This window comes from Syngnathus scovelli, chromosome 21 (genome assembly GCF_024217435.2).
Source record: "Syngnathus scovelli strain Florida chromosome 21, RoL_Ssco_1.2, whole genome shotgun sequence".
In the NCBI taxonomy this organism is placed as follows: Eukaryota; Metazoa; Chordata; class Actinopteri; order Syngnathiformes; family Syngnathidae; genus Syngnathus; species Syngnathus scovelli.
This window is the reverse complement of record NC_090867.1, coordinates 3,451,402-3,475,915: the sequence shown is the minus strand read 5'-3', so window position 1 is coordinate 3,475,915 and position 24,514 is coordinate 3,451,402. Positions and strand designations below refer to the sequence as shown.

Below are 24,514 nucleotides of genomic sequence, written 5' to 3'. Positions count from 1 at the left end.
GTGCATTCTTTTCAAAGAACCTTTCTTGCGTGCAATCCCAAAAAGCAATAAATAAAGTAGTTCAGACGTTTGTCCACAAGAGGGCGCCGTCTACACTGGCACCGCCACTGCCTCTGACAAAAAAGCTTCAATTCGGTGGTAAAGAACTTCCTCTCTGGGCCTGTGCGCAGAAGCATCAGGTCTGCACTCTTTAGCGCCTCCTCTTCCTCCTCTTCTCTCTCTCGCGCTCTCTCTCTCCATCCCTCCATCTCTCCTCCCTCCTCCCAGCACCACCTGTACATCTGCCAGAATCCAGGCCGCCTCCCCTCCCAGCATGCGACGGTCAGACACCGAGCAGCCACGCAAAGCTTACCATCAATTGTTTTTTTGTTGTTTGGGATGGAAAAGAATCGTGCAGCGGATTCAACAGAATCAGCGTCAACACTGAACTGACTCTCAGCGCCTCCACCTTCTTTTAGGCTGATCGAACGAGACGTTTACGCACCGGATGACGCACGACGAAGCGAGGCGCGTCGGCGTCGCCTGCACGCTGGATCCTCCCATTTGCTAGCAAGTTGGCCCCCAGCAGTACCGAGCCACGTCCAGCCAGCCCAACTTTTGCGGCCGCTCGGCAGGCGCCGCATCCCGGCCGCCGACTCGCCACGATGGCCCCCGAGCACCGGCGAACCAAACTGTTTTGAAAGGGGCGGCCCCGAGATGGCGAAGAGCCGCGAGCGGCTGAGCTCAGAGCCGTCGGTACACATGGCCAAGATGAACGTCATCATCCCCTTCTCGCCCGACGTGCCGTGCGACAGCAACGGCCAGCGCATGTGGTGGGCTTTCCTCGCCTCGTCCATGGTCACCTTCTTCGGGGGGCTCTTCATCATCCTGCTGTGGCGGACCCTCAAGTATCTGTGGAGCGTCTGCTGCCACTGCCGAGACAAGAAGGTATGATGTGCGCGGTCGACCCACCAAAACATTGGTGCTCATGGCCGGGCCAACTGTTGACAGCATCTCAAAAAAAGACTGTAGCCGTCGGTAGTAGGCCTAAGCGTTCACCAAAAACAAACACTCCAGCGTCATTTTTCTTTATTTATCTTTCTGAAAATGCATCCACTTGGAAGTGTATTGTCAGGTTCTTGCACGCGTGCCGTGTAAATCTTTTGTTGTTGTCGTTGTTGCTAAGCAACTAGCAAGCGAGGAGCGTTTGTGTGGGTGCTTATTCGACGTATAGTCAATCTGCGTCTTGTGTGTAAATTGGAAGTTGCATGCACGAGGAACACCTCCCACCTGCCCCGCCCACCTCCTTCCACTTGGCCCACCTCTGTCATGTCATTAACACTTTTCGGAACTGCAACTGCACCAGTATCTTTTCCCCCTTTTTTTTTCTCTCAGTTTGGACTTTTTGAGAGCATGCTGCTGTCACACTTTGACACCCCAATGTTGTGATGCATGTGGGCAAGAAGAGCCAGACGCTGTTCCAATTTTAAAAGTTTGCCCTTCTGTTTTTTTTATTGTTAAAAGTACACTAAATTATACATCAAATAAGCATGAGTAAAAAGGAGGTCTTTAAATGTGAGCCATTCTTTCAAGGTGATTGTCCGCCTGCCCGCCCGCTGTGCTTTGCTTAACGTGGTCTGGACGGACTTTTAAAGCTTGCCTCGACCGCTTGCATCCTTGAAGCGATCTGATTTATATTCTGACACTTTGAATAATAGATGCACTTCTTTTTTCATCACAATAGCGGCAAATGCCACTCTCTGATACCTCCTCTTTTGCCTGCGACCTTTTCAGATCAAATCAAAGCCTCAGGAGAATAATTGGATCTCACCCCCCCCCCCCCCCCCCCCCCCGATGAAGTTATTTGGTGAAATTAATGAAATATAGTATATAGGAAATTGTGAAGAAGGTTTGCTGGACACAACTTGTGTTGTGATAAATGAGAGAAACAAACAATCTTTTGAAATCAACATTCACCTCCAACGCTTTGGGAACTGGTAAAATCCGAGCGGGATAAATCCGACTTTCGACCTTCCTCGACTGCAGCATAAGGCCGCGCCAACTAATTGAATGTTCGAGCGCCGCCCTCGATTGAATGTGATTAGTGAGGTGTCGAAAAAGAGCTGCACGGTTTTAGCACATAATTAACGCTTGGTTATTTTTGTTTTACTGCTTTTTTTTTTTTTTTTTTTTTAAGAAGGATTATGCACAGAAATGATGAAGCAGGTGACATTGAGGCTGGGCTACACTTAGTCAAGCCAGCCTCCACTTTACTCCCAATCAAAGAAAAAAAAAAAAAGAATTTTCTGTCCCACTTTCATTCAGGAACTGCACCGGCTGACCCCGGTTGACGGCGTCCTCAAACGCGCCGACAAAGATGAGGCGGCGGTGGCCAGCGAGGTGGGATGGATGACATCAGTGAAAGATTGGGCGGGAGTGATGATCTCTGCTCAGACGCTGACGGGACGAGTCCTGGTGAGTACTCGGCGTCCGATGATGGTCACCCGGCCCGTCTCGGCGAGACGGACAAAGCTTTAAACAGTGTATTAAGGTCACACGCTGGCATCCCATAATCCCCCTTGGAGAGAACACATCTGGTCAAGTGAGGGTAGTTGACTCACTCGGATAATGAGTGGAATTACCTCAGTTCAGAGAGAAGGCTTTCCTAAGCAAATATGAGCACAAAGTGGTGTTGCCGACCAAAACAGTAGCACGTAACCCATCGCAGCTGGTACGACATGATACATGAACTGGAAGTACAGCAGTCGAATGGCGTCGCCATGGCAACGGCGGCTTCACTAGCAGACCTGTGTGTGTGTTCAGCTCTTTAATCAGCCACGCCAAAGCCCATTGTCACACACACTCGCCCAGTTACACTCTTATACTGCTATACTCATTTTATTGCTGTAATATTAGCCATTCTCCGCAGAGGATAAAGAATAAAATTGCACAGTCGTGCTTCCCTCAGCTTTCTCCCGCTCAAAGCTTTTCGTTAGCTTAAATGTGGTATTTTTACTTTGCTCTATTTTGCCAGTCTGCTCCTTTAATTAGCAGTAAGTCATGTTTGAGTCAATAAAGTCTTATTAGCTCCGGGATCACGGGAGCCTGAAATAAAAGCGTGTTGACTTTGCAGACAATGCGTTGGTGGTGACACGCGTGCCTTGGGGGATCCCGTGTGTCATTCAATGCCTTATTGCGCGTTGTCATCCACCATCAACGCAATGTCTAAGCTAAGTTCTTTGTCTTCTGTATGGGAGAGTGTCAAATCAATCATTTCTTCTGGTTAGGAAAGTACAATGTTACTATTTTGTTGACCTGGGTCGCATGCTGGAGATTTGCTCTAGTTCCTCTCTCCAATCAGCAGGACTTGTTTTTCGATACACTGGCTCGTACGCCGCCTTTGCATCCTTTCAGCCTCTGTCCAATAAAAGCAGCTAATGAGTCTCATGCCGTCTCGCATTACGAGAGGCCATCGTGTCGAGGAAGTCCGCAAGATTGAATGACAGACGGTGGAGGGAATCCTCTTCTGTCTTGTCTTCAGGGCCCAAACATACATTTGGTGTTCGTGAGCGAACGTCAGCCACGCTAAGCTCTTTGAGCCTTGTCTCTGTGCCGCCACTGTTTGGGCCGCTGCCAGGGAGGCTTAAATCAAAACAGAGATGCCGTTTGCGGCACTGGAGTGGCGCTCATACACTGGATGACATGTGGCCCGCTCACACGCATGATCATATTTCACTGCTAGTAACTGTGTAACCTAAATAAAATCATGTACTCACTTTGAGTGCATTCAATGCCATTATTATTTGGTGCTACAGTTATGGTTTTTGCTTTAGTGTCGTATTTAGAGTAGAATTGCTTTGCTTGTCAAGTTGACAACTCATGTTATTTATTTCAATTATTATTACAGTGGACATTGTTCCACTTCTTCTTCTCAGGACTCACGCCATCAAAAATGTCATTTGGCAAAATTCCTGCAGCAAGCACAACAGGTTTCTGGACTTTTGCTCCGAAATGACGGTGGCCGTATGTTGTGAGCTGCCATTAGCTCCACAGCCAGTTGGGGCATTTTTAAAGTGTCTACTGTGCTTTGTTGATGTCAGTGTCTCCGTCCCAGTGCGCAGGGTGTCTTTCTAATGAGTCTCTAAAGTCCCAACTCATTGTTTACATCTTGGCTATTAACATAAATAGAGTGCAATAGTAGCAACACTGATGGTGGGACACTTGGCTGACTTGAGTACAGGCGGCATTTACACTGACAGTGTGAATATAATATCAACAATATAATGTTATGTAAATTGTGAACATGTTTTTTTCCTCTTGTAATTGAGTAACTATAAATTAAATGTAAATAAAACAAATGTGTATTTCGTTTAAAGGATAGGAAATTAGAATATGCTGATGAGAAGTGAGGCATTATTAAATTGTCTTATAACAATAAGTAAAAGTTAATAAGTATGATATTCGAGGCATTAGCGAATCAGGGCGCAGCAAACTAGTGGGGTGTTGACCAATGAGAGACACCGTCTTTATCGTCAGCCGCGCAATTAATTTAAAAGTAACTATAAATTAAATGTAAATAATATAAATATATATTTCTTTCAAAATGATAGGAAATTAGAGTATGCTGATGAGAAGCGAAGCATGATTAAATTGTCTTGTAACAATAAAGAAAAAAAATATATATTTTCGTGGCATTAGCGAATCATGGTGCAGCATACAAGTGGTTAACCAATGAGAGACACCGTCTTTACCTTGCGCTCGTCGTGCAATTAAGTTCGTTCTTTTCCGGAAAAGACGTAAAAAGGTGCAGACACATTTGTCGGTTGCGTTTAAGAAGTGCTTAGGGAAGGAAGAGAAAGGAGGTAGTTTTTTATTAAGTTTAATAACTTAAATAAGTGTGCCGAGAAGTTTCAACGCTGTGTTTTTGAGCTCCTTTTTGTCAAAATTTACTTAACCCACTCGAGCGAATGCCTTTGTGGCTAACATAGCCGCTAGCTTCCACACTCACCGTGATACGCAGGTTGTGTTAATGCATCACTTGTGGTATGGTAGCTGAAGTTTGTGAAAAGATCAGAAGATATGATTTGATGTTTTAATAAAGCGTTATTTATTGAAGAAGAACTTTTTTTAATGAGAATGTTGAATAAAGGGCTCCAACTTTCAAAAATGAGCCTGAAAAGAGGACATTTTGCGTTGGAGCCACACGCACTCTCTTCCTGGCTTGCTTGTAAGACAATGCCGCCATCCGTCACTTTGCCGTTTTAGTTACACACAAGTGAGGAGTGTGTAAACACATTTTGCTCATTGAACACAGATACGGTAAACAATCCTTCATTTGTAACCTTGGGTTAACAACAACAACGTCGCCATGTGACAATCAACTTTTCTCATCTTTCAGGTGGTGCTGGTGTTTGCCCTCAGCATCGGAGCTCTGATGATATACTTCATTGATTCCTCAGAGTGAGTATGACTTCTTATCAGGAGTGATGTACCAAGACAAGTTTTGGGCTTTGTTTACTAACGGTGCCATTGAAATTGTTGCCACCCAAACGTCTGCGTGCCAACATGGTGTAAAGGTCAATGAAGCTAAGGGAAAGTCCAAAGTTCCTGTTGTGGGTGAAAACATTCGCTCGTTAGACAAAAGGAAGTTGAAGAAGCCAAAGCAGGAAGCCGCCGCGACACGAATCAACGCAGGCGGCTTGGCTGGGGCGGCTCCGTCACGTCAACGCACCGGTGTCCACTTTCACGCCATGCTCTTGTTACCTTTTCAACCGATGAGTGGTGAACTTTCAACCCCTGGCCTTGTTCCAGTACTCATTTTTCACTGCCCTGTGTTCAAATTTGCAGTTGGGTTTGGCACAATCCGGCCTTTCCTTCCCGTCATTAGCACTGCGTTCGATGACGGACGCGCTGTCGTAGTGCGCTGCTGTCCGGCTGCCCCGTCCGTCTAGGCTGCTCGTTTTTGTTTTAGTTTAATGGGCGAGGACATCCCAGTCACTCTGGTCAGAATTTTGTTTCCATGTAACAAATGAGTTTCAAATTTATTTGATGAAAGTAATCTAATTGTTTATCAGTAACCCCCCGACGGATAATGAAAATCGAGCAGCATTCAATTCTTCTGTCTGGGATGCATTACTATTTTGTTCCTTGTATTAATGGGTCATAAAAATTAATTGGAGCAATGGGTATTTGAGGTGCAGGGGAAGCCATTATTTGAGCTCATACAATATTAATTATTCCTGACAGTACAAAAGAAGGCACAGTGCTGTGTTTTTTTTCTTCCCCCCCCCCCCCCCCCCCCCCCCCCCCACACACACACACACACACACACACACACACAAAGCCTATATTTGGGGCATTGTGTCTACTCCTTGAAAACAATTACAGAATAAAGCCAATATAACATATTCATTATGTTCTCCTAAGGGGGCAAAAAGAGTATTTGAGGTGTTTTATCAACTTAGTCTTTTGAATGAATGGCCCACCTGGCGAATAATGCATGGTATGAATTTGACCAAAGGCTTTTTTGAGGTGAGGTGTTAATAAAGTTCAACCTCAGCAATGATAAAATAAATGCAGCATCCTTACTAACTTGTGCCTGCTTCAATGATTTCTCTTTATTTGTGCCAGATACGAGGGTTTATTGAGGGTGAGGCTCCCCGACATTTCTTATGGCTGCTTGACGGACGCAACCTTTGCATGCACTTAAGTCTTAAACTGCTGCTTTCAACACCCCAAATCAAATTTAAACACGCACACATGCTCGTGTGCATGCGTGCATAGCAGCTTTTTAAGGCTCAAGGCCGGCTGCGCACCGAGACAATGCTTGTGAGTGCATGCGTCACGTTGCCGTCCACTGCACCGGTGATGACGAAGCCACGCTTCTTCCTGACGTCTTTTGCGGGCAAAAGACGATGAATGATGTGCATCCGAAATCTCCATTGTGACGCAATGGTCGCTGACGTGCATTTTTTTCTTGGGTCTGTGTGTCCTGCAGTCCCATCGAGTCGTGTCAGAACTTCTACAAGGATGTCACGCTGCAGATCGACATGGCCTTCAACATCTTCTTCCTTTTGTACTTTGGCCTCCGAGTGAGTCACAGCAAAACAAATCACAATGTCCTCAGTTATTATAGTAGTCAACCCACATTTCATTGTGAATGAATTAAAAAAAATGTATACAAATCTAGAATCATATAATTATTTTTGTATAATACATAAACTTTGAAACTGAATACCCAAATAAATGCACATCCATTTGAATCCTACCTGGGTGTGCTGACGCCATAACAATAAATCCAAGTTGTGCTTATTATTAAAGGAGGATGGCATGAAAGTAATCCCGCCAAATGAAACGTTGTCATCGGCAGTTCATCGCCGCCAGCGACAAATTGTGGTTCTGGCTGGAGGTCAACTCGGTGGTGGACTTCTTCACGGTGCCGCCCGTCTTCGTGTCCGTCTACCTCAACCGGAGCTGGCTCGGTAACTTCCTCGCGGCGCTGCTTCTCAGACTCTGGCGTTTTTTTGCACCCTTGTGTGAGTGTGAGTGTTTGCGCAGTGTTGTGCAACACGTGCGTCCTTTACCTGTGCAGGCAAATCGCACTGGAGTGGAATTGGGCCATGATTTTGGAAGGTGGGCGGGCAACCAAGTACAATGCCGTAACCGGCTTTGATGGTGACAGGAAATGAGGGACTATCGGGGATTATTGCAGATGGCTTTAAATGTTTATTTCGTTTGGTGAGGAACAAAGTCAAGTGCACGCGCACACACAAGCAAACACAAAGTGTGACAAATGTGTTGCGTAATGTCATCTGGGCTGTGAATGTTGCCAAAACTCAGTGGAACCGGCCAGTGTAATTTTAAGGGTGGCGTCCCCTAGTGGACATTCTAAGACACTGTCACTGTAGTGTCAACACATCAGACACTTGATTATATTTAGACATTTATTTCTGATCGTTTTGATTCCAATACTCTATTGACAGCACATATTAGTTTGTACCAGTCTTTCTATTTAAAATATCCAATATTAAAATGTGAAAAACATCCAATACATTAAAATTAATTCAGTACAATAGAGAACACACTGCATGACTATTGGTTTTAACTACCGTAATTTTCAGACTATAAGTCGCACTGGAGTATAAGTTGCACCAGCCATAAAATGCACAATACAGTGAAAAAAAACACGTCGCACCGGAGTATAAGTCGCACTTTTGGGGCAAATTTATTTGTCAAAATCCAACACCAAGAACAGACATGAACCAGCAACAACAGGCTAAACGATACGGTATGCTAACGTGACATATACACAAACGAGGAGCTGAGAACGGGCCTGAGTAAGATTCAGTTATTCAAATAAGTATTACAGAAATAACACGTTTATCAAACCATCTGTGTGCGCCACATATGCGCCGCTGACGTCGGACTCGTAAGTTGCATTTCTAATTATTCCATAGACCCATATAACGATATATAAAGTATATTTCAAATAATTATCATATAACAACAATATTATCAAACCATCTGTGTCACTCCTAATCATTAAATCCATCGATCAAATTCCTCGTCCTTTATGTCAACAACGCCGCGTGCACGCCGCACAGATCTAGTATACAACTATATTGTAGCGTTAACAAAGTACCAGGAAACACGTGGGTTTGGTAAACGGCTCTTCATTTAACAAAACAAGAGTTCGAGTCAACAACTACTGAACTGTAACGATAAAAATATATACAAGTTGCTACACGAAATAGAATATATCAAATAACTATAACATAGTTATAATCCTTCAAACGTGGGGCCCTTCGTCATCTTCGTCATCCCGTGACAAAATCCTTTGTCCTTATGTAAACAACCGCCGCGCTGCTGACGTCACTTGCAGGTCAAATGACAGTAATCTCCTGCTACATCGCGGTTCGTTTATCGCGGTTTCACTACATCACGGATTTTTGAATTTTGAAAATTTGCGAACAAATTCACATATAAGTTGCTCCTGAGTATAAGTCGCCCCCAGCCCACCCAAACTATGAAAAAAAACGCGACTTATAGTCCAAAAATTACGGTAAATGAATGCCAAAAGTTAACAATTGTGCAAATGTTTCTCCAGTGCAATGGCTTTGTTACTGTACAGCATCTGGCATTATTTCCAGGATTAGCAAAAAAAAAAAATTAAATACTGTACCGCAGATTTTCTCCTGACGTTCGACACACGCACGGTGTCACGTGGTCGGCATTTTCCCGCTTAAAAACAACAAGCTGTTCTTTTGCGAAGCTTAAGGGAACAGGACATTTGTTGCGGGCTCTAAGGGCTGACCTTGAGGTCAGGTTGATGGACACGCTTGTTCCCACTTCTCGGGATGAATCCGAAAGGAGCTTATATGCCGTTGTGCCGCGCTAATATTGTGACGGCTTTAAGCTGGCCACAAGCACACTTGTGGGCTAGTGCAGAGGACCAAAGTTTCTAGTTTGGGCTCAAAGACGTTCGCAAATGATTCCCACCAAGATGTTGGTGTACAAGGGGCCCGACGACGGCATTCAAACAGTGTCTGCCACAAGGCGACGCAAGAAATCCACTGGCGAGCTTTTCCAGAAAGGATATCGGGTCCGCAACGGCCACGACAAAGACGAGCGGGAGAACGGTGGCGGCTCCCGCTTGGCTTCCTGCTTCCACGCTGTCTCCTACTGGGGTAAGACGTGCGCAAAGCAACCATAGCTTTGCTTCCCGTTGGTCCATTTTGGTGTGGCGGTGACACGTCCACCTGCTGGCGGGCTTTGATGGTCTTCAACCATTCACAAAATAAGTTGCACGCGGCAGTGGGAGCTTTTCTCTGGTGTTGCTGAGTTTGGAAATGAATCCTCTGAAGCTGATGTGAGATTAGCTCTCAGGTCATTTTTCTTTCATTTTTAACATGCAAGGACTTATTTTGTTTCTTTTTTTTGCTTTTGCCCCGCAGGCTTGAGGTTCTTAAGGGCCTTGAGGTTGATACAGTTCTCGGAAATTTTACAGTTTTTGAATATACTCAAGACAAGGTAAGAATTTTTCTTGTTTCTTTTTCTTGAGTGTCTACTCTTTGATTTGCTTTATGAGAATACAAGATTCCATGTTTAATGTAAAAGCAATTGTATGCCGTGAATGAAACTATTCTTTCTGTTTGCCCCAGCAACTCCATCAAGCTGGTCAACTTGTGTTCCATCTTCATCAGCACATGGCTCACGGCAGCCGGATTCATCCATTTGGTAAGTCCACACATTGCCACCTAGTGCTTGATTTTTGCTCACTAGTCCAAGTACAAATACTTTGTTACTCTACTTGGACTATTGAGCATTTTTCAGGCACCTGTACTTGAGTATTTCTCTTCAGGTGATTTTTTTTTTTTTTTTTTACTTTTGGATCGCCATATGATTGAAAAGATCTGTGTACTAAGCAACTATTTTGAAGTGATGTGTGGACTTTCATCTCCATTTAATGAAAACAAAAAGTATTCTGCTGCCATCTTGTGGCGTTTTATTAGGGTTTCCAGTGTCCATTTTCCATGTATGACTCCAGGTGGAGAATTCCGGGGATCCTTGGGAGAACTTTCAGAACTCTCAAGCGCTTTCATACTGGGAATGCGTGTACCTGCTGATGGTCACCATGTCCACGGTGGGCTACGGCGACGTTTATGCCAAAACCACCCTGGGCCGACTCTTTATGGTCTTCTTCATCCTTGGTGGTCTGGTAAAGAAAATCCTCTCCTTCATTGAAAAAAAGAGAGATGTTATTTGATTGTGCCGACGCTGAGAGAAGTCATAATTTTTTCGTTTTCGGAAACATTGGAGACAAATATTCCGGTAAAATGCAAAGGAACAAAATTATGACTTGTGACTTTATATTTTATCTCAACATTCACACAATTGCCACGTGTCAGTCGCTTATAGCTGACTATTTATTGTGAATTGTTCGAGCATTGTGGTTTCAGGTGGCTCGCCCCCCCCCCCCGTCCTTTCCACTTTCTGACCTCCTGAGCCTTGAACCTTGTAAACCCCTTCTTGACTACAACAAACACCCAAACTGGAATGGTTTGCAATGACACCATTTGATAAATACAGCATTTAAAAAAAAAAAAAAACATCTCTAAAGACTCCGTGACCGATGACTTGCATCGAAGGCATTGTCGAAAATCATGGTTTGGCGTGTTTGTTGATCTAAACATGGCAACTAAGGATTTCACTTTCATAGTTTGTTGTTTAAAGGTATCACACATGAAATTCCCTGCATTCACTTCTTCTTTTCCAACCAATGTGCGTTCGTTTTTGCCCTCAAGTATGGACCTCGTCGTGACGGCTCATCAAATTGGCAATTGATAACATTTGATAGCGCTGCACCATTTTCATTTTTGTTGTTTTTCTTATGGCAATATACCTGATTCAAATTTCAGGCTACATTGACGCAACACACTTGCAGTCATTGTTAAGTGTGCAATGCCTCGCCTTGAAAAATCTCCTTTACCTGCCAAATCTGGGACCAAATCTTCAAGTTTGTGAGCCTGCCCTTTTTTTACACTGCTCGACCTTTTCTGTCTCCTGTGTCCTCCTTAGGCCATGTTTGCGAGCTACGTGCCTGAAATCATAGAGTTAATAGGCAACCGCAAGAAATACGGTGGTTCCTATAGTGCTGTTAATGGCAGAAAGTAAGTATTTTCCGGGAGGTCGCAGCTGAGGCTTCTCCTGCATGCCCCCCCCCCCTCCCTTTTTTGTGTGTGTTGCTTTTTATTTTCCACGCATGTAGGCCATGTTTGCCCGCTACGTGCCAGAAATTGCCGCTCTCATCCTTAATCGGAAGAAATACGGAGGGAGTTATAACTCGACCAGAGGCAGAAAGTAAGTCCAACCATGTTCTTCGGTGTGGTTTTTGTGTGACTTTTTCTTTTGTTTTCTCCTGGTGAGAAATATGAGATGTAAACATCTCGGCGTTCAAGTCACACTGTGACTGAAGACCTGGGCCATCCTTCCTTCCTTCCTTCCTTCCTTCCTTCCTTCCTTCCTTCCTTCCTTCCTTCCTTCCTTCCTTCCTTCCTTCCTGCCCGCCCGCCTGCCTGCCTGCCTTTTGTCTGCTTCTTGTCTTGCCGCTGCTTCTGCTTCGCGTCCGCTCACTAGAAATTGTTGCTGTGTTGTTCCTTTTTAAAAGCAAAGTGGAACTGACTAGTCGGCATGTTGACTCATCAACGGGTTGACTAGTCTCCAAATTTTACTTATAGTATTTCCCCTTTCCCTCACATTTCTCCTAATATTTGGATTTGTAGAATTCTAACATATTTGTAGTATATTGAAACATGACTCCATTTTTGTGTCGATAGTTTGCGCTATACTTGTTTCGTGACACTCCATACTTATTGTACCATGTCTGAAAAAAATCAGCCTGGCAGTTTTGTATATTTGTTTGTGTTTGCGTTCACTCCGTCATTGTGTATCATTTAATATTTCCGTTCCATTTGCAGTACATCTCTTAAAAGTCGATCAGATAATCGTATAGTACACATAAAAATGTAAACACATCAAATAATATATAGTGTAATTATTGTTCATTTAATGTGCCATGGCTTGCTGGAGGTTTTTTTCCCATCCAGCGCTGGGGAAAAAAAACGATTTTAATTGGCTTTGGCTGTGCTTTCTTGTTTGTCTTCTTTTTTTTTTTTTTTTTTGGGGCGTTTTGCTTCTGGAACATTCTTGGCCTTTTTCTTCAGTCTGACCTACACCCTCAGGACATAGCTACATACGGCGGTGACATTTTGACAAAATGTGTTTCCTTTGTTTTCTTGCTGAGGTAGCCAGATGAAATGAGACTACTGTGCTGTGCTTTATCTTTTTATTTTTTTGTGTTACTCTAGTTTACAATAATGTTAAATAAACTTTGTAGTGCTGGATTTCAGAAGTTTGAGAACAACTAGTCTACTTATCCGCACGGCCCTTGGCAAGAAGTAAACACCTTTTCCAAAGTGTTGCCTCGAATGAAGAATATGGCTTTATGGGCTATTGAGTTATTCAAAGCGTGGCAATTTATTAGCGCTGTAGCGTGGTTCCCTTAAAGGTTTTTCTTACAAATGATGAGAAAGACAATCAATTTATGTATATTGGGCCAAAGGATGTGGAAAACATGAAAGAAAGGGTATGTATGATATAATTTCATTCCCCGCATTGAATCTTGACATTAAACTGCTTCAATTTTGTTTAATGTGGACCCTTGGATTGAATTGGATCACGTTGTTTCTATCCCCCCCGCTCTGCTTTTGCTGCCATTTTTTAAAAAATTTTTTTTTTTTGCTTAGCCACGCTGACATTACAAAGTGACAGAATTGACATGTTCTTTCAAGAAAGTTGTCAACAACCAACAGCGCATCATGTCATTTATTTTTTTGTTTTTTGTTTTTCATATATTATTTGATGACAATATTTTTGACAAATTTTCAAAATAAAAGATATTTAATAAAATATGAATGTTAAAACTAATGTTTTGGACATATTTACAAAATACAAAATGGAATGAATAAAATATAAATAAAATATAAAGACATGTTACATAAACAAATGCAAAGACATGTTACATAAACAAAATAAAATGATTCAAGGCATATACAAATGTTATGCCTTTAACAAGATAAAATCTGTCCTTAAACGGTAGTGAAGAAGAAAATGACCAGAATGGTGCTCCGTTATTTTTTAGGTCATCTGTTGAAGCGCTTTTTTAAAAGCAATTTTCTCCAATTTAGAGCAGCATGTAAAGATCTAAGCCCGTATTATCTTTAAATTTTCTTTGTTGGACGAATGAAAATGGAAAATGTGTGGATGTCATAATCTCCTCTTAAATCAACTCTGATCCCCCCCTCCTAATCCACCAACGCTTGGTCACGGCTGGCCCGCTCGCTTTCTCCATCCCATTCAGTGCTCGTTCGTCCTTCCCCCTTTCACGGCCTGACTTAATCACCTGAACGCTGATAGCTTCTCATGTCTGTCTGTTGCATGGCTCGCATGGCGCTCTTGTTTCCGTGCGCCCCGCTGGAAAGTTGACTAAAATGTCTACGGTCTTCCCGTCAGGCACATCGTGGTGTGCGGCCACATCACGCTGGAGAGCGTCTCCAACTTCCTCAAAGACTTCCTACACAAGGACAGGGATGATGTCAATGTAGAAATTGTTTTTCTCCATAAGTGAGTAACAAACAAACACAAATTCAACTTGTGTTGCAGTGTATTTTGACAGTGACACCAATTTTGTTTCTGTTTTTCAGTATTTCCCCTAATCTTGAGCTGGAAGCCTTGTTCAAACGTCACTTCACCCAGGTGGAGTTCTACCAGGGCTCCGTTCTCAACCCTCACGATTTGGCCAGAGTCAAAGTAAAGGCGCCCAGCTCAGCCCAGCCCAGGCCATTTTCACTAACCAATTTAGACACAAATCTTTTTTTGACCCACAGATCGAATCAGCTGACGCCTGTTTGATCTTAGCTAATAAATACTGCGCCGATCCAGATGCCGAGGACGCCTCCAACATTATGAGGTGAGCCACATGGTCAGTCATGTCATACAGCCAATGTCCCAGAAAATAATCGAAAGTCCTGATGTTTTCATGTCATGATAGGGTCATTTCCATCAAGAACTACCACCCAAAGATCCGCATCATTACTCAGATGTTGCAGTATCACAACAAGGTAGGTAATGTCAACCCTGTCTTTTTTTACAATCATTGAGTGCAGGCTGCCATTTTCAAAGATGTCGAGTGGACACAGATTGATTTCTTGTCCGTGTTATTCAGATGATAAGGATGATGGTTACATGGACATTTTCAGGCGCATCTGTTGAACATCCCCAGCTGGAACTGGAAGGAGGGCGACGACGCCATTTGCCTGGCCGAGCTCAAGCTGGGCTTCATTGCTCAGAGCTGCCTGGCTCAGGGCCTGTCCACCATGCTGGCCAACCTCTTCTCCATGAGGTCCTTCATCAAGGTACTTGAGAAGCACAGTGGCACTCAACCTGGCCAAAGTGCTTTTTACCTTTGTTTTGACCATGGCGCAGATCGAGGAGGACACGTGGCAGAAGTATTACTTGGAGGGCGTCGCCAACGAGATGTACACCGAGTACCTGTCAAGTGCCTTTGTGGGCTTGTCCTTTCCTGTTATCTGCGAGTGAGTACTCGGTGATGATGCTGCACCACCGAGCTGCTTAGTGTACGTTCCTCTTTTGAAAATGATTCCTTTCTTTTCAGACTGTGCTACGTGAAGCTGAAGCTGCTGTTGATAGCTATCGAGTACAAGTCTGATCAGCGGGAGAGCAGGTAACCTATTCGTTGATTGTCAAGAATTGAAGATTTTCAATCCATAATGATGTCGCTTGGCCTTGTTGATCAGCACGCTCATCAACCCTGGCAACCATGTGAAGATGCAGGAGGGGACGTTGGGCTTCTTCATTGCCAGTGACGCCAAAGAAGTCAAGAGGTAACTCTGACAAATGATTCATTTTTGCTCCTACACTCCTTTATTGTTTGGTTCACTCACGTCCACAGGGCGTTGTTCTACTGCAAAGCGTGCCATGATGACGTCACGGATCCCAAGCGCATAAAGAAATGCGGATGCAAAAAATGTAAGTTGTGGAATCGCGGGTAGCTGTCCAATTACTTTTGTCCACTTAGGCCAAGGATATCAAACAAAAGTTGACATTTTATTTCTGCTACTTGCAAACATTTCGACTGCCCATTTGAGTCGGTGGCAGTACAGCAAATCACCAGCAGAGGTCGCTACACTCAAACTAAATCGCCTAAACCAGGTATGGGCAAACTACGGCCTGCGGGCCACATCCGGCCCGCGGGACCGTTTAATCCGGCCCGCCAACCCTAAATAAATTGTATTATTAAACTTTTTTTTTTCGGTCATTTTGCTTGCAATGACTGCGTTTCCCCAGTAGATGGGGAACCACTCGCCTGCACATTTACTACCGGAAGCCGTGTCAGAAAGCTCGGTGCACACTCACAAGTGCGTGTACGTACTCAGTAGTACGGAAATAGCGCACTCGCGCTCTATTTGTAGCAGTGCCGAATTTAGAGCGTGGGCTGTGACGACAGCATTCTTGTAATTTGCGCGCCGAGTTTTCGGATACAGTTTTACGCTAAAGCCACCCACAAACCTTCCCCTGGAATCCTTCCATTAAAATGAGTCGCCCAAGGAAAAGCAAGGTGGACACTGAGTGCCGAGTGTTTAAAAAGAGTGGCCAATTTGGCTCGACGTACGCGACGTGACGTTCAGCCACATGAACATCAACATCAAATGAACACTGAAAATGAAGGGGAGGCTTTCAAGTTTGTTGTAAAAAAATGCATTTTGAATATGATCTGTACAAATAGCAGGGATTGAAACTAGCGACCATTCTCATTTTCAAACAATGCAGGATGCTCAAGGACATTGATGCACCACCTGTTTGTGACTAATCTTAACCTTTAAAGTTCTTAAGGCTTACTTTAAGGAAGTGTTTTCCGTTTCCTCACTTCTGTTACCAGGTGTTTGTGAGTTAAAACTCTGCTCTGATTTTCAGATACCCCTCACCGTGTTGCCGTTTTGATTACTTTATTTGGATGTATGCTTTCACCGATTCTTCAAGATGATATATTTGGTCAAAATGTTTGCCGTTTGATGTGATCTCATAAGATAAACATACATCTTTCATTAATCTGACCTGCAGGCACTGAAGTGATGGAGACTGTTATTCATAATAACAGTGTCATATTTTATGAGAATCACAGATAGCAGTTTTTTAGGGATGTTTTTTTTTTTTTAATGCTGTTAATAAATGCATTTGTTTTCAAAAAACTTTTTTTGAATATCCATGCTTTACTACCTACTAAAGGCCAAAACCTTTTATGGAATGACCTTTACAGGTCGTTTATATTACTTCACACAAACACTACATCCATCTGCTCCTGGTTCGGCCCTCCGGTCAAAATTTAGAACCCAATTCGGCCCGCAAGTCAAAAAGTTTGCCCACCCCTGGCCTAAACGATGATGAAAGCATCGCTCTCTTTTCAATTTTGAGGAATATTAATGTATATATCTGTGGTGCTGCTCCTCTCGTTAATATTTTCTGTTTGATTTTTTTTTTCCCCCCAGCTAAGAACACCTACAACGGATACATCAAATCAAGTAAGTGCGCCTTCCTCTCCTCTCGTCACTCAACGTTTTAAAGTTTTTGCTTTATTTTGTTTGTCATGCACTATGTAACTCCATTATGTATGAATTTAGTAAAGGGATGTTTTATAAAAACGTTACAGTGCGGAATGAGAGTGAAAAAAAGCGTGGAAACTATTTTGTTCGACTGTGATGTGACTATGCAAACCGGATGATGTCGTTGCAGTTGAAGATGACCAACAATTATCCAAAAAAAAGCAGCGTAACGGAGGCATGAGGAATTCCCCCAACTCCTCCCCAAAGATCCTACGGTAGGACGGCCCTGCAACGGTAACACCTCCGTTTTATTGTATTCAAGTTCACAGCTCAATTAAACGTTGTGCAGAGAATCATGAGTTTAACCAGAACGCTCAATTGGGGCACGGACGCAAAGAAACAAAACTGAAAGCGGGTTTTGCAGCTTGAGTAGCTTCAAATATCGTCCACGGTCAACAATCCAGATGAAAGGCTGACATGGCAGGAAATCATCTTTCAAAACTTGTTCCCTCAGACACGACCCTCTCCTCATCTCCGTCAACGAGCAGATGGAAAGCATGGACGAGAATGTGAAGAAATACGACTCCACGGGGATGTTCCACTGGTGCCCGTCCAAGGACATTGAGAAGGTTGTCCTGGTGAGCGTGGCACAAGTACCCACACTCCACTTCAGGACCTTGGATAGCGAACCAAAGTCATTTTCAGTGTTCATCTTGCTTCTTTCTCCTCGTCAGACTCGAAGCGAGGCGGCCATGACTGTGCTGAGCGGTCACGTGGTGGTGTGCATCTTCGGTGACATCAAGTCTGCAGTGATTGGCTTGCGCAACTTTGTGATGCCGCTGAGGGCCAGCAACTTCCACTACCACGAGCTCAAGCACATTGTCTTTGTGGGCTCGCTGGAGTACCTCAAGCGCGAGTGGGAGACGCTGCACAATTTCCCCAAAGTCTCCATCCTGCCCGTCAGTCACTTTCATTCATTGTGCCACTTGTATTGCACCTTACTTCCGTTCCTATGGAATAGAAGTCTCTTTTTTTTATTCAGATTTAATATTAATTTAGAATTTATTTTTATGTATTTATTTTATTTTTATTTAGAATGTATTCAGTGCAAATGTAATTTAACTTTAGGTGATTGTTTTTGTTGTACGCGTTAAAAGCAGCCCATGACTTTATCTTTAGAAACCCTGCTCAGCTAACAATATTATTTGACGCAAATGGTATCAGACGACATCATTTCAATGCACAGAAATCGTAAAGCTGTAGATGGCCTAACAACATTTCCATTCTCTCATCTCTCACCCACTTTCCTCCGGATAAGGGCACGCCGCTGAGTCGAGCCGACCTCAGGGCCGTCAACATCAACCTGTGTGACATGTGTGTCGTATTGTCAGCCAATCAGAACAATATTGATGACGCCTCGCTGCAGGACAAAGAGTGCATCTTGGCCTCGCTAAACATCAAATCCATGATCTTTGACGACAGCATCGGCGTCTTGCAGGCCAACTCCCAAGGTGAGCACCGTAGCCACCCAGATGTATAGGTGGAAATTGCACGCTAAAGTGATTCAAGAAAGACTGTGGGACACCTTGATTGATTGAAATTGTAAAGGATATTGAAATTCTGCATCTGTGTTTGCCCCTCGTAGGCTTCACGCCACCGGGTATGGAGCGGTCGTCTCCCGAGAACAGCCCGATCCACGGACGCGTCCGTCACACCTCGGTGACGACAGGGGCCAACATTCCCATCATAACTGAACTGGGTAGGCCTGACGTGCGTCTGTTAGCGCCCGCGTCGCTAACGTGTTGGAGTAACCCGTGTTTATCCCTCGATGCCCGTTAACAAAGGCGGGCCAAAAAGCGCCTGCCGTTTCACTCGCTCAGGATAACAGCAGCGGGACCGGCATACAAATGATTACCGAGCTGGGTAAGAGAAGACGCTGACAAATGGGTCTGCTTGGCCTCAGCGCTTCTTTTTGCCTTTGGGCCCACGTTTTACAGCATTCCGCTTGGAGTTGTTTCTTTGGCTGGAAAATTCTAAACACAAAGCCTCTTCACATCTAAACTATCCTGCTTGCTGTTCAAATGTCACATTTATATTGTTGATCTCATTGTGATATCTTAAAGCATGTCAGTATGTTTTTTGTTTTTGTTTTTTTGCGTGATGTTTGTAGTTAACGATTCCAACGTTCAGTTCCTGGACCAGGACGACGACGACGACCCCGACACGGAGCTCTACCTGACCCAGCCGTTTGCCTGCGGCACCGCCTTTGCAGTCAGTGTGCTGGACTCCTTAATGAGCGCTGTAAGTGCAGCACTCCACCTAAAAAAAGATTTATAATAGCAGGGAAAAACAAAGTATTTGCACGGTGCTCCTCCTGTAGACGTACTTCAACGACAACATCCTGACGCTGATCCGCACGCTGGTGACGGGCGGCGCCACCCCAGAGCTGGAAGGACTGCTGGCGGAGGAAAACGCCCTGCGGGGCGGCTACAGCACGCCGCAGACGCTGGCCAACAGGGACCGCTGTCGCGTGGCCCAGCTGGCCTTGTACGACGGGCCCTTCGCCGACCTCGGGGTGAGGCCGTAACTGATGGCCTTGCATCAGCATTCCTGTTGACTTTTTGCTGTGGTAGTTTTGTGAGAAATGCTTCATTTTTCTGTAGGATGGCGGTTGTTACGGCGACCTTTTTTGCAAAGCCCTGAAAACATACAACATGCTCTGTTTTGGCATCTATCGGCTACGTGACGGACATCTTAACGCTCAAAGTCAGTGCACCAAGCGGTGAGTCTTGTGTCTTAATGGCCATAGGTGTCACAGAGTTTGTTTCAGTCGGCGTCCTCCATGTCCTTCTTAGATACGTCATTACCAATCCGCCCTACGCCTTCGAGCTGGTGCCCTCAGACCTCATCTTCTGCCTCATGCAGTTCGACCACAACGCCGGCCAGTCGCGGAGCAGCCTCTCGCACTCGTCCAACAAGAAAAGCTCCTCCGTACACTCCATCGGCACCGTCAACCGAGCTAACCGCAACAAAAGCAGGGACCCACGGGACAAGCTCAAATATGTAACGACACTTCAGCATCTCATGGTACAACAATAAACGCAAACCCACTGGTTTTTGTTGTTTTGTTTTTTACCAAGCTTGAATGACTCTTTAGCATTTGCTAGCATTGCATTTGAGAATACGGTCACTTTTCAAAATAAAAATTAATAAAACAAAATCAGCAGCCTGTCGCACCATACCAAAAAAGGTTCTCATGTTTTGTTCAATTTCAACGGAAATAGAATACGTATAAGAAAACCACACTTCCGGTTGTTTTGATGACGTCATAAAACTGCGACTTATTAGGAACGCGCGTCTGGTGGTCTTGCTCTTCGTCGCGATTTCTAGAATCGGCGTCCAGACGCGGTTTTCGCGCATTAGGTCGTTAATGTGCTTTTGGGAGTCGCTGCTGCGTCAACAGAGGACAAAGTGACAAGAATACAAAGCGATTTGAGTTTGAGATGGACCAAAACACCCCAGACTGAGGTCTTCGTTCCGCTGCTCCAAGTATTTCCCGCTTTGCTCAAGTCGCTTCGGCAACTTGAGTTTCTTCGCATCCAACACGTACAACATGTCGATGGACTTCAGCGCGTGCTATGTGGACACCATGTCCAGCGTGGCCGTCGCCGCTCGCCTCGGCGACAGGAGGCGCCTGAGGCGGCTGCTTCGCGAGGGACGCAGTGTGTCCTGTACCGACAACCGGGGTTGGATGCCCCTACACGAGGCGGCCCACGCCGGCATGATGGGCTGCCTCAAGGATATTCTCTCGGCCGCCAGGACCGGTAAGCGCACCCGCAGTCTTCTCCTATGTGTGATGAAAAGTCTAATTGAGTTACACGAAGGCCACTATTCTGGGACAGATCTTTGAAAGAGGCTACAAGCATCTCGTCTTTCTAAAGCCAGGCGAGTTTGATGAGCCCAAGCACCCCTGATAGTTATGCACGGCGCTGCTTAGTTGGGCAGCCTCTTCAGGTCCAGGGGCAGCAGTCTTTTTGCATCAGCAGCACACAATAGAAGCTCTTCACTCCACGTCCACCCGAGTAGACTTTTCCCCATGTGCAGGCGTCTCACTGTCAGAATTCCGCACGTACGTCAACTCCAGCACCCACGAGGGAGAGACGGCCTGCTTTCTGGCGGCAAGAGGGGGCCACGTGGGGGCTGTACGGCGCCTCCTCAAATCCAAAGCCAAAATAGACCAGCTCACCAACGACCTCTCATGTCCGCTTTATGCAGGTAGAACTCTGTGTGTGGGTGTGTGCGTGTGTATCCCAGCAGCTAAGTAACAAGTGCACTCCGGCAGCGGTGGACAACGGCCACATAGAGGTGGTGCGCTTGCTGATGGACAAGGGGGCAGAATTGAACAGATCGCACACGGCCACCTGCTGGACGTGCCTTCATCTCGCCGTCTATCGGGTCAGGAGCGTCCACACGCACACACACTGGCTGTTTGTTCAAATGTCTTATGTCTGTTTGGTTCATCGCAGAAAGTCAGACGCAGGAAACGTTGAGCACATAAGGACCTTTTTGACCTCCTCTATGAACATGTTGCAATCTTGGCCCCGCTCTTGTAGGATCACGTGGACATCGTGTGGATGCTAGTGCAGTCGGCTGAGCTGGAGGTGCGTGACGACTACAACATGACACCGCTCTTCCTGGCGGCGAAGCACGGTCGGCAACAATGTCTAGAGATCCTGATCCACGCAGGTAAGCACAGGGTCATTTCGGCCAAGGGCCATATCCAGAAAAGTGGAGAAATGCCCCCCCCCCCCCCCCCCCCCCCCCCCCCCAGGTGCCGACGTCAACGCACAGGCATCGGACATGGCCTCGCCGCTGATGCTGGCTTCCCAGCAGGGTCACGAGTCGTGTGTGGAGCTGCTGCTGGAGCACAACGCCAACGCCAACTTGAACTGCAGCTATGACTGGCCCCAGCTGCCCATCCACGCCGCCGCACAGTTCGGCCACCTCGGGTAGCTGCTCGCTCCTCCGCTAAACGGGGCTCAACCAGGTGGAAATAACTTGCTGTGACGTTTTGGTGAGACGCGGTTGTCCCCGGGCTGACAATCGTGGCCGCACCTGCATCCGAAGCTGCGACGTAGTAGACGACACAGTGGAAGTTCCCGTTCTGCTTTTGCTAATCGACGGCCTCCGCTCGCAGAATCCTGCGCCGGCTGCTGCCCGTCACGATTCGCCAGTGCGACCGCGGCGAGGGCTTAGTGAGCCCGCTCTACCTGGCCATTCAGGGTGGCCAAGCGGCCTGCGTGGCACTGCTTCTGGACCAAGGCTTCAGTCCGGATGCCCAGAGCTGCCTGCACTCGATGGGCCCTCATTCACCACTCAGCTTCGCCTTCCACAGCGGATACAGGCAGGTCACAGCTCACCCGCTTTCTGACTTTGATCGGGTGAACGCTGCAATACAATACACATCTCTGACGTGCCATACGTGCTTGCTCGCAGTGACATATCTGGGATGTTGCTGGCGGCGGGGGCGGCGCTGCACAAGTCGGAGTGGAAGCCGGTGCTAGGCCAAAAGAACTCGAGCCTGCTCAAGCTGGTCCTGGAACACAGGTGAGCAATATTCGCCCCAGCGCCTCTATTTCCACCTCCAAAATATGTTTGGATTTCGATGAGCCGCTGCCACTGGGGGGAGCCTTCACAAATGTGTAAACTGACTTGCAGGTGGCTTTACCCCCCACGACACCCCCGCGGCGATTCAAGCAAGGTGGCGTTGAGGCGGCCCGAGTTGGACGACATGTTAAGGACGGCGTTGAAGCTCTTGGAGTTTGCGGTTGACTGGCTGCCGCCGCTACTCCGGGCCGGGCTGGACCCGGACTCGCTGCTGCGCTCCATCGTGTACGGCTCCCGCGTCCGCTGCTCCCCTCGCCTTCGCGCTGGCAACGTGCTACCTTTTCCTTCTTTGCGCTTCTAGGCTCGAGAAGGTTGACAGCGAGCTGCTCAACTTCCTGCTGCAGTTTGTCAACTGGTCGACGATGTCACCCGCTTTGAAAAGCATCCTGTGGCGAAGACGGGCGCAGGAAACGTGGCACCCACTCCCGCAATTTGGTAGCAACACTAGGAAATGGCTTCATTTTGATTTTCTGACAACAGTAACATTTTCCCCGCCGCCTCGCCTCGTCCTCCATGTAGACTCGGTCCCCGACCTGTCACACCTGTGCCGGCTGCGCATCAGGACCTTGATGGGACCAGAGGAGGTGATGAGGATGGACGCGGTCGGCGAGCTTCCCGTGCCCCTGAGCATCCAGCGCTTCCTGCAGTTCACCTAATTCGTTCCTTCCAATGTTTTCAGTAGGCATTCCGCAAGTTTCCTCTCCAGCGGGGAGATATAACTGACAAGAGTTGCTTTGTTTGAAATGGTGATGGGTTTGGAGTTTCCCGCATGTTATGTTTGAAGTGTTCATACATTCAGATTAGAAATTGCATGTCGTTTCTATATTTTTGTTACCCTTCCTAAATTAAAACTACCGTATTTGCCGGTGTATAAGTCGACTCGGTGTATAAGTCGACCCCCTAAAATTCGACGGAAATTTACGATTTTATGATATATCCTTTGTATAAGTCGAGCTCAATTGTTGCATTATATTAAACTTCAAAATTCAATATGCGAAATTTATTGACGAAATGTGTTCAAATTCCGGGAGGCCGTGCGCATGCGGCTGTTTATAAGCACCGCGGAGGAGATCGCGGAGCCTCATTCGACTTCCAGCGGCCGGCGAGCTCGCGCACGCCGCCCGGCACCACCGGGAGGCCGGAAATAGCTCCAAGCCGAGCGGATCGGCACTTTATAAGCACCGCGGAGGAGATCGCGGAGCCTCATTCGACTTCCAGCGGCCAGCGCACTCGCGCACGCCGCCCGGCACCACCGGGAGGCCGTGGACACGCGCCAAGTGGCCGGAAATAGCTTCTGCCGAGCGGACCGGCTCTTTATAAGCACCGCGGAGGAGATCGCGGAGCCTCATTCGACTTCCAGCGGCCAGCGCACTGCGCACGCCGCCCGGCACCACCGGGAGGCCGTGGACACGCGCCAAGTGGCCGGAAATAGCTCCTGCCGAGCGGACCGGCTCTTTATAAGCACCGCGGAGGAGATCGCAGAGCCTCATTCGACTTCCAGCACCCGGCGAGCTCGCGCACGCCGCCCGGCACATCCGGGAGGCCATGCGCACGCGCCAAGTGGCCGGGAATACCTCCCGCGGAGCGGATCGGCTGTTTATAATCACCGCGGAGGAGATCGCGGAGCCTCATTCGACTTCCAGCAGCCGGCGAGCTCGCGCACGCCGCCCGGCACAGCCGGGAGGCCGTGC

General features: G+C 46.5%; 2 protein-coding genes across 12 annotated transcripts; both read left to right on the top strand.

Moving 5' to 3' along the window:
* Nucleotides 1–146: 146 nt before the first annotated feature.
* LOC125991087 (calcium-activated potassium channel subunit alpha-1a) lies at nucleotides 147–20,271 on the top strand. 11 transcript variants are annotated; one of them, XM_049758623.1, is made up of 30 exons: nucleotides 147–321; nucleotides 459–927; nucleotides 2,305–2,454; nucleotides 5,378–5,439; nucleotides 6,977–7,070; nucleotides 7,349–7,460; nucleotides 9,933–10,008; nucleotides 10,140–10,215; nucleotides 10,526–10,696; nucleotides 11,557–11,648; nucleotides 14,050–14,160; nucleotides 14,241–14,346; nucleotides 14,424–14,506; nucleotides 14,588–14,657; nucleotides 14,796–14,951; nucleotides 15,022–15,131; nucleotides 15,212–15,280; nucleotides 15,354–15,440; nucleotides 15,509–15,585; nucleotides 17,103–17,135; nucleotides 17,347–17,431; nucleotides 17,671–17,794; nucleotides 17,891–18,115; nucleotides 18,475–18,667; nucleotides 18,802–18,913; nucleotides 18,985–19,079; nucleotides 19,327–19,457; nucleotides 19,537–19,731; nucleotides 19,820–19,938; nucleotides 20,012–20,271. In XM_049758623.1, exons 1-30 carry the CDS (start codon nucleotides 314–316, stop codon nucleotides 20,253–20,255), a joined length of 3,735 nt encoding a protein of 1,244 aa, XP_049614580.1. In that variant the 5' UTR covers nucleotides 147–313; the 3' UTR covers nucleotides 20,256–20,271. The 11 variants fall into 11 exon arrangements, with proteins under 11 accessions (XP_049614580.1, XP_049614574.1, XP_049614572.1 ...); XM_049758617.1 differs by lacking the exons at nucleotides 11,557–11,648; nucleotides 18,985–19,079 and adding an exon at nucleotides 11,747–11,838 and having other exon boundaries at nucleotides 18,802–18,915; nucleotides 19,820–19,922; XM_049758615.1 differs by lacking the exons at nucleotides 11,557–11,648; nucleotides 18,985–19,079 and adding an exon at nucleotides 11,747–11,838 and having other exon boundaries at nucleotides 18,802–18,915.
* Nucleotides 20,272–20,471: 200 nt separating this feature from the next.
* Nucleotides 20,472–23,813, top strand: asb3 (ankyrin repeat and SOCS box containing 3). The gene is made up of 10 exons (XM_049758676.2): nucleotides 20,472–20,980; nucleotides 21,261–21,431; nucleotides 21,499–21,611; nucleotides 21,770–21,902; nucleotides 21,988–22,165; nucleotides 22,354–22,560; nucleotides 22,653–22,763; nucleotides 22,875–23,048; nucleotides 23,125–23,258; nucleotides 23,343–23,813. The coding sequence occupies exons 1-10, from the start codon at nucleotides 20,770–20,772 to the stop codon at nucleotides 23,477–23,479; spliced, it is 1,569 nt and encodes a 522-aa protein (XP_049614633.1). The 5' UTR covers nucleotides 20,472–20,769; the 3' UTR covers nucleotides 23,480–23,813.
* The last annotated feature ends 701 nt before the right edge of the window (nucleotides 23,814–24,514 follow it).

Excerpts from the sequence above, each read along its gene's own strand:
- asb3 (XM_049758676.2), top strand. The coding sequence starts at position 20,770 with ATGTCGATGGACTTCAGCGCGTGCTATGTGGACACCATGTCCAGCGTG. Across the intron at positions 22,764-22,874 it reads AAGCTGGTCCTGGAACACAG|GTGGCTTTACCCCCCACGAC; the intron begins GTGAGCAATATT and ends ACTGACTTGCAG. Across the intron at positions 23,049-23,124 it reads TCGCTGCTGCGCTCCATCGT|GCTCGAGAAGGTTGACAGCG; the intron begins GTACGGCTCCCG and ends TTGCGCTTCTAG.
- LOC125991087 (XM_049758613.1), top strand. Across the intron at positions 15,441-15,508 it reads GACGCCAAAGAAGTCAAGAG|GGCGTTGTTCTACTGCAAAG; the intron begins GTAACTCTGACA and ends TCACGTCCACAG. Across the intron at positions 17,136-17,346 it reads CAACGGATACATCAAATCAA|TTGAAGATGACCAACAATTA; the intron begins GTAAGTGCGCCT and ends ATGTCGTTGCAG.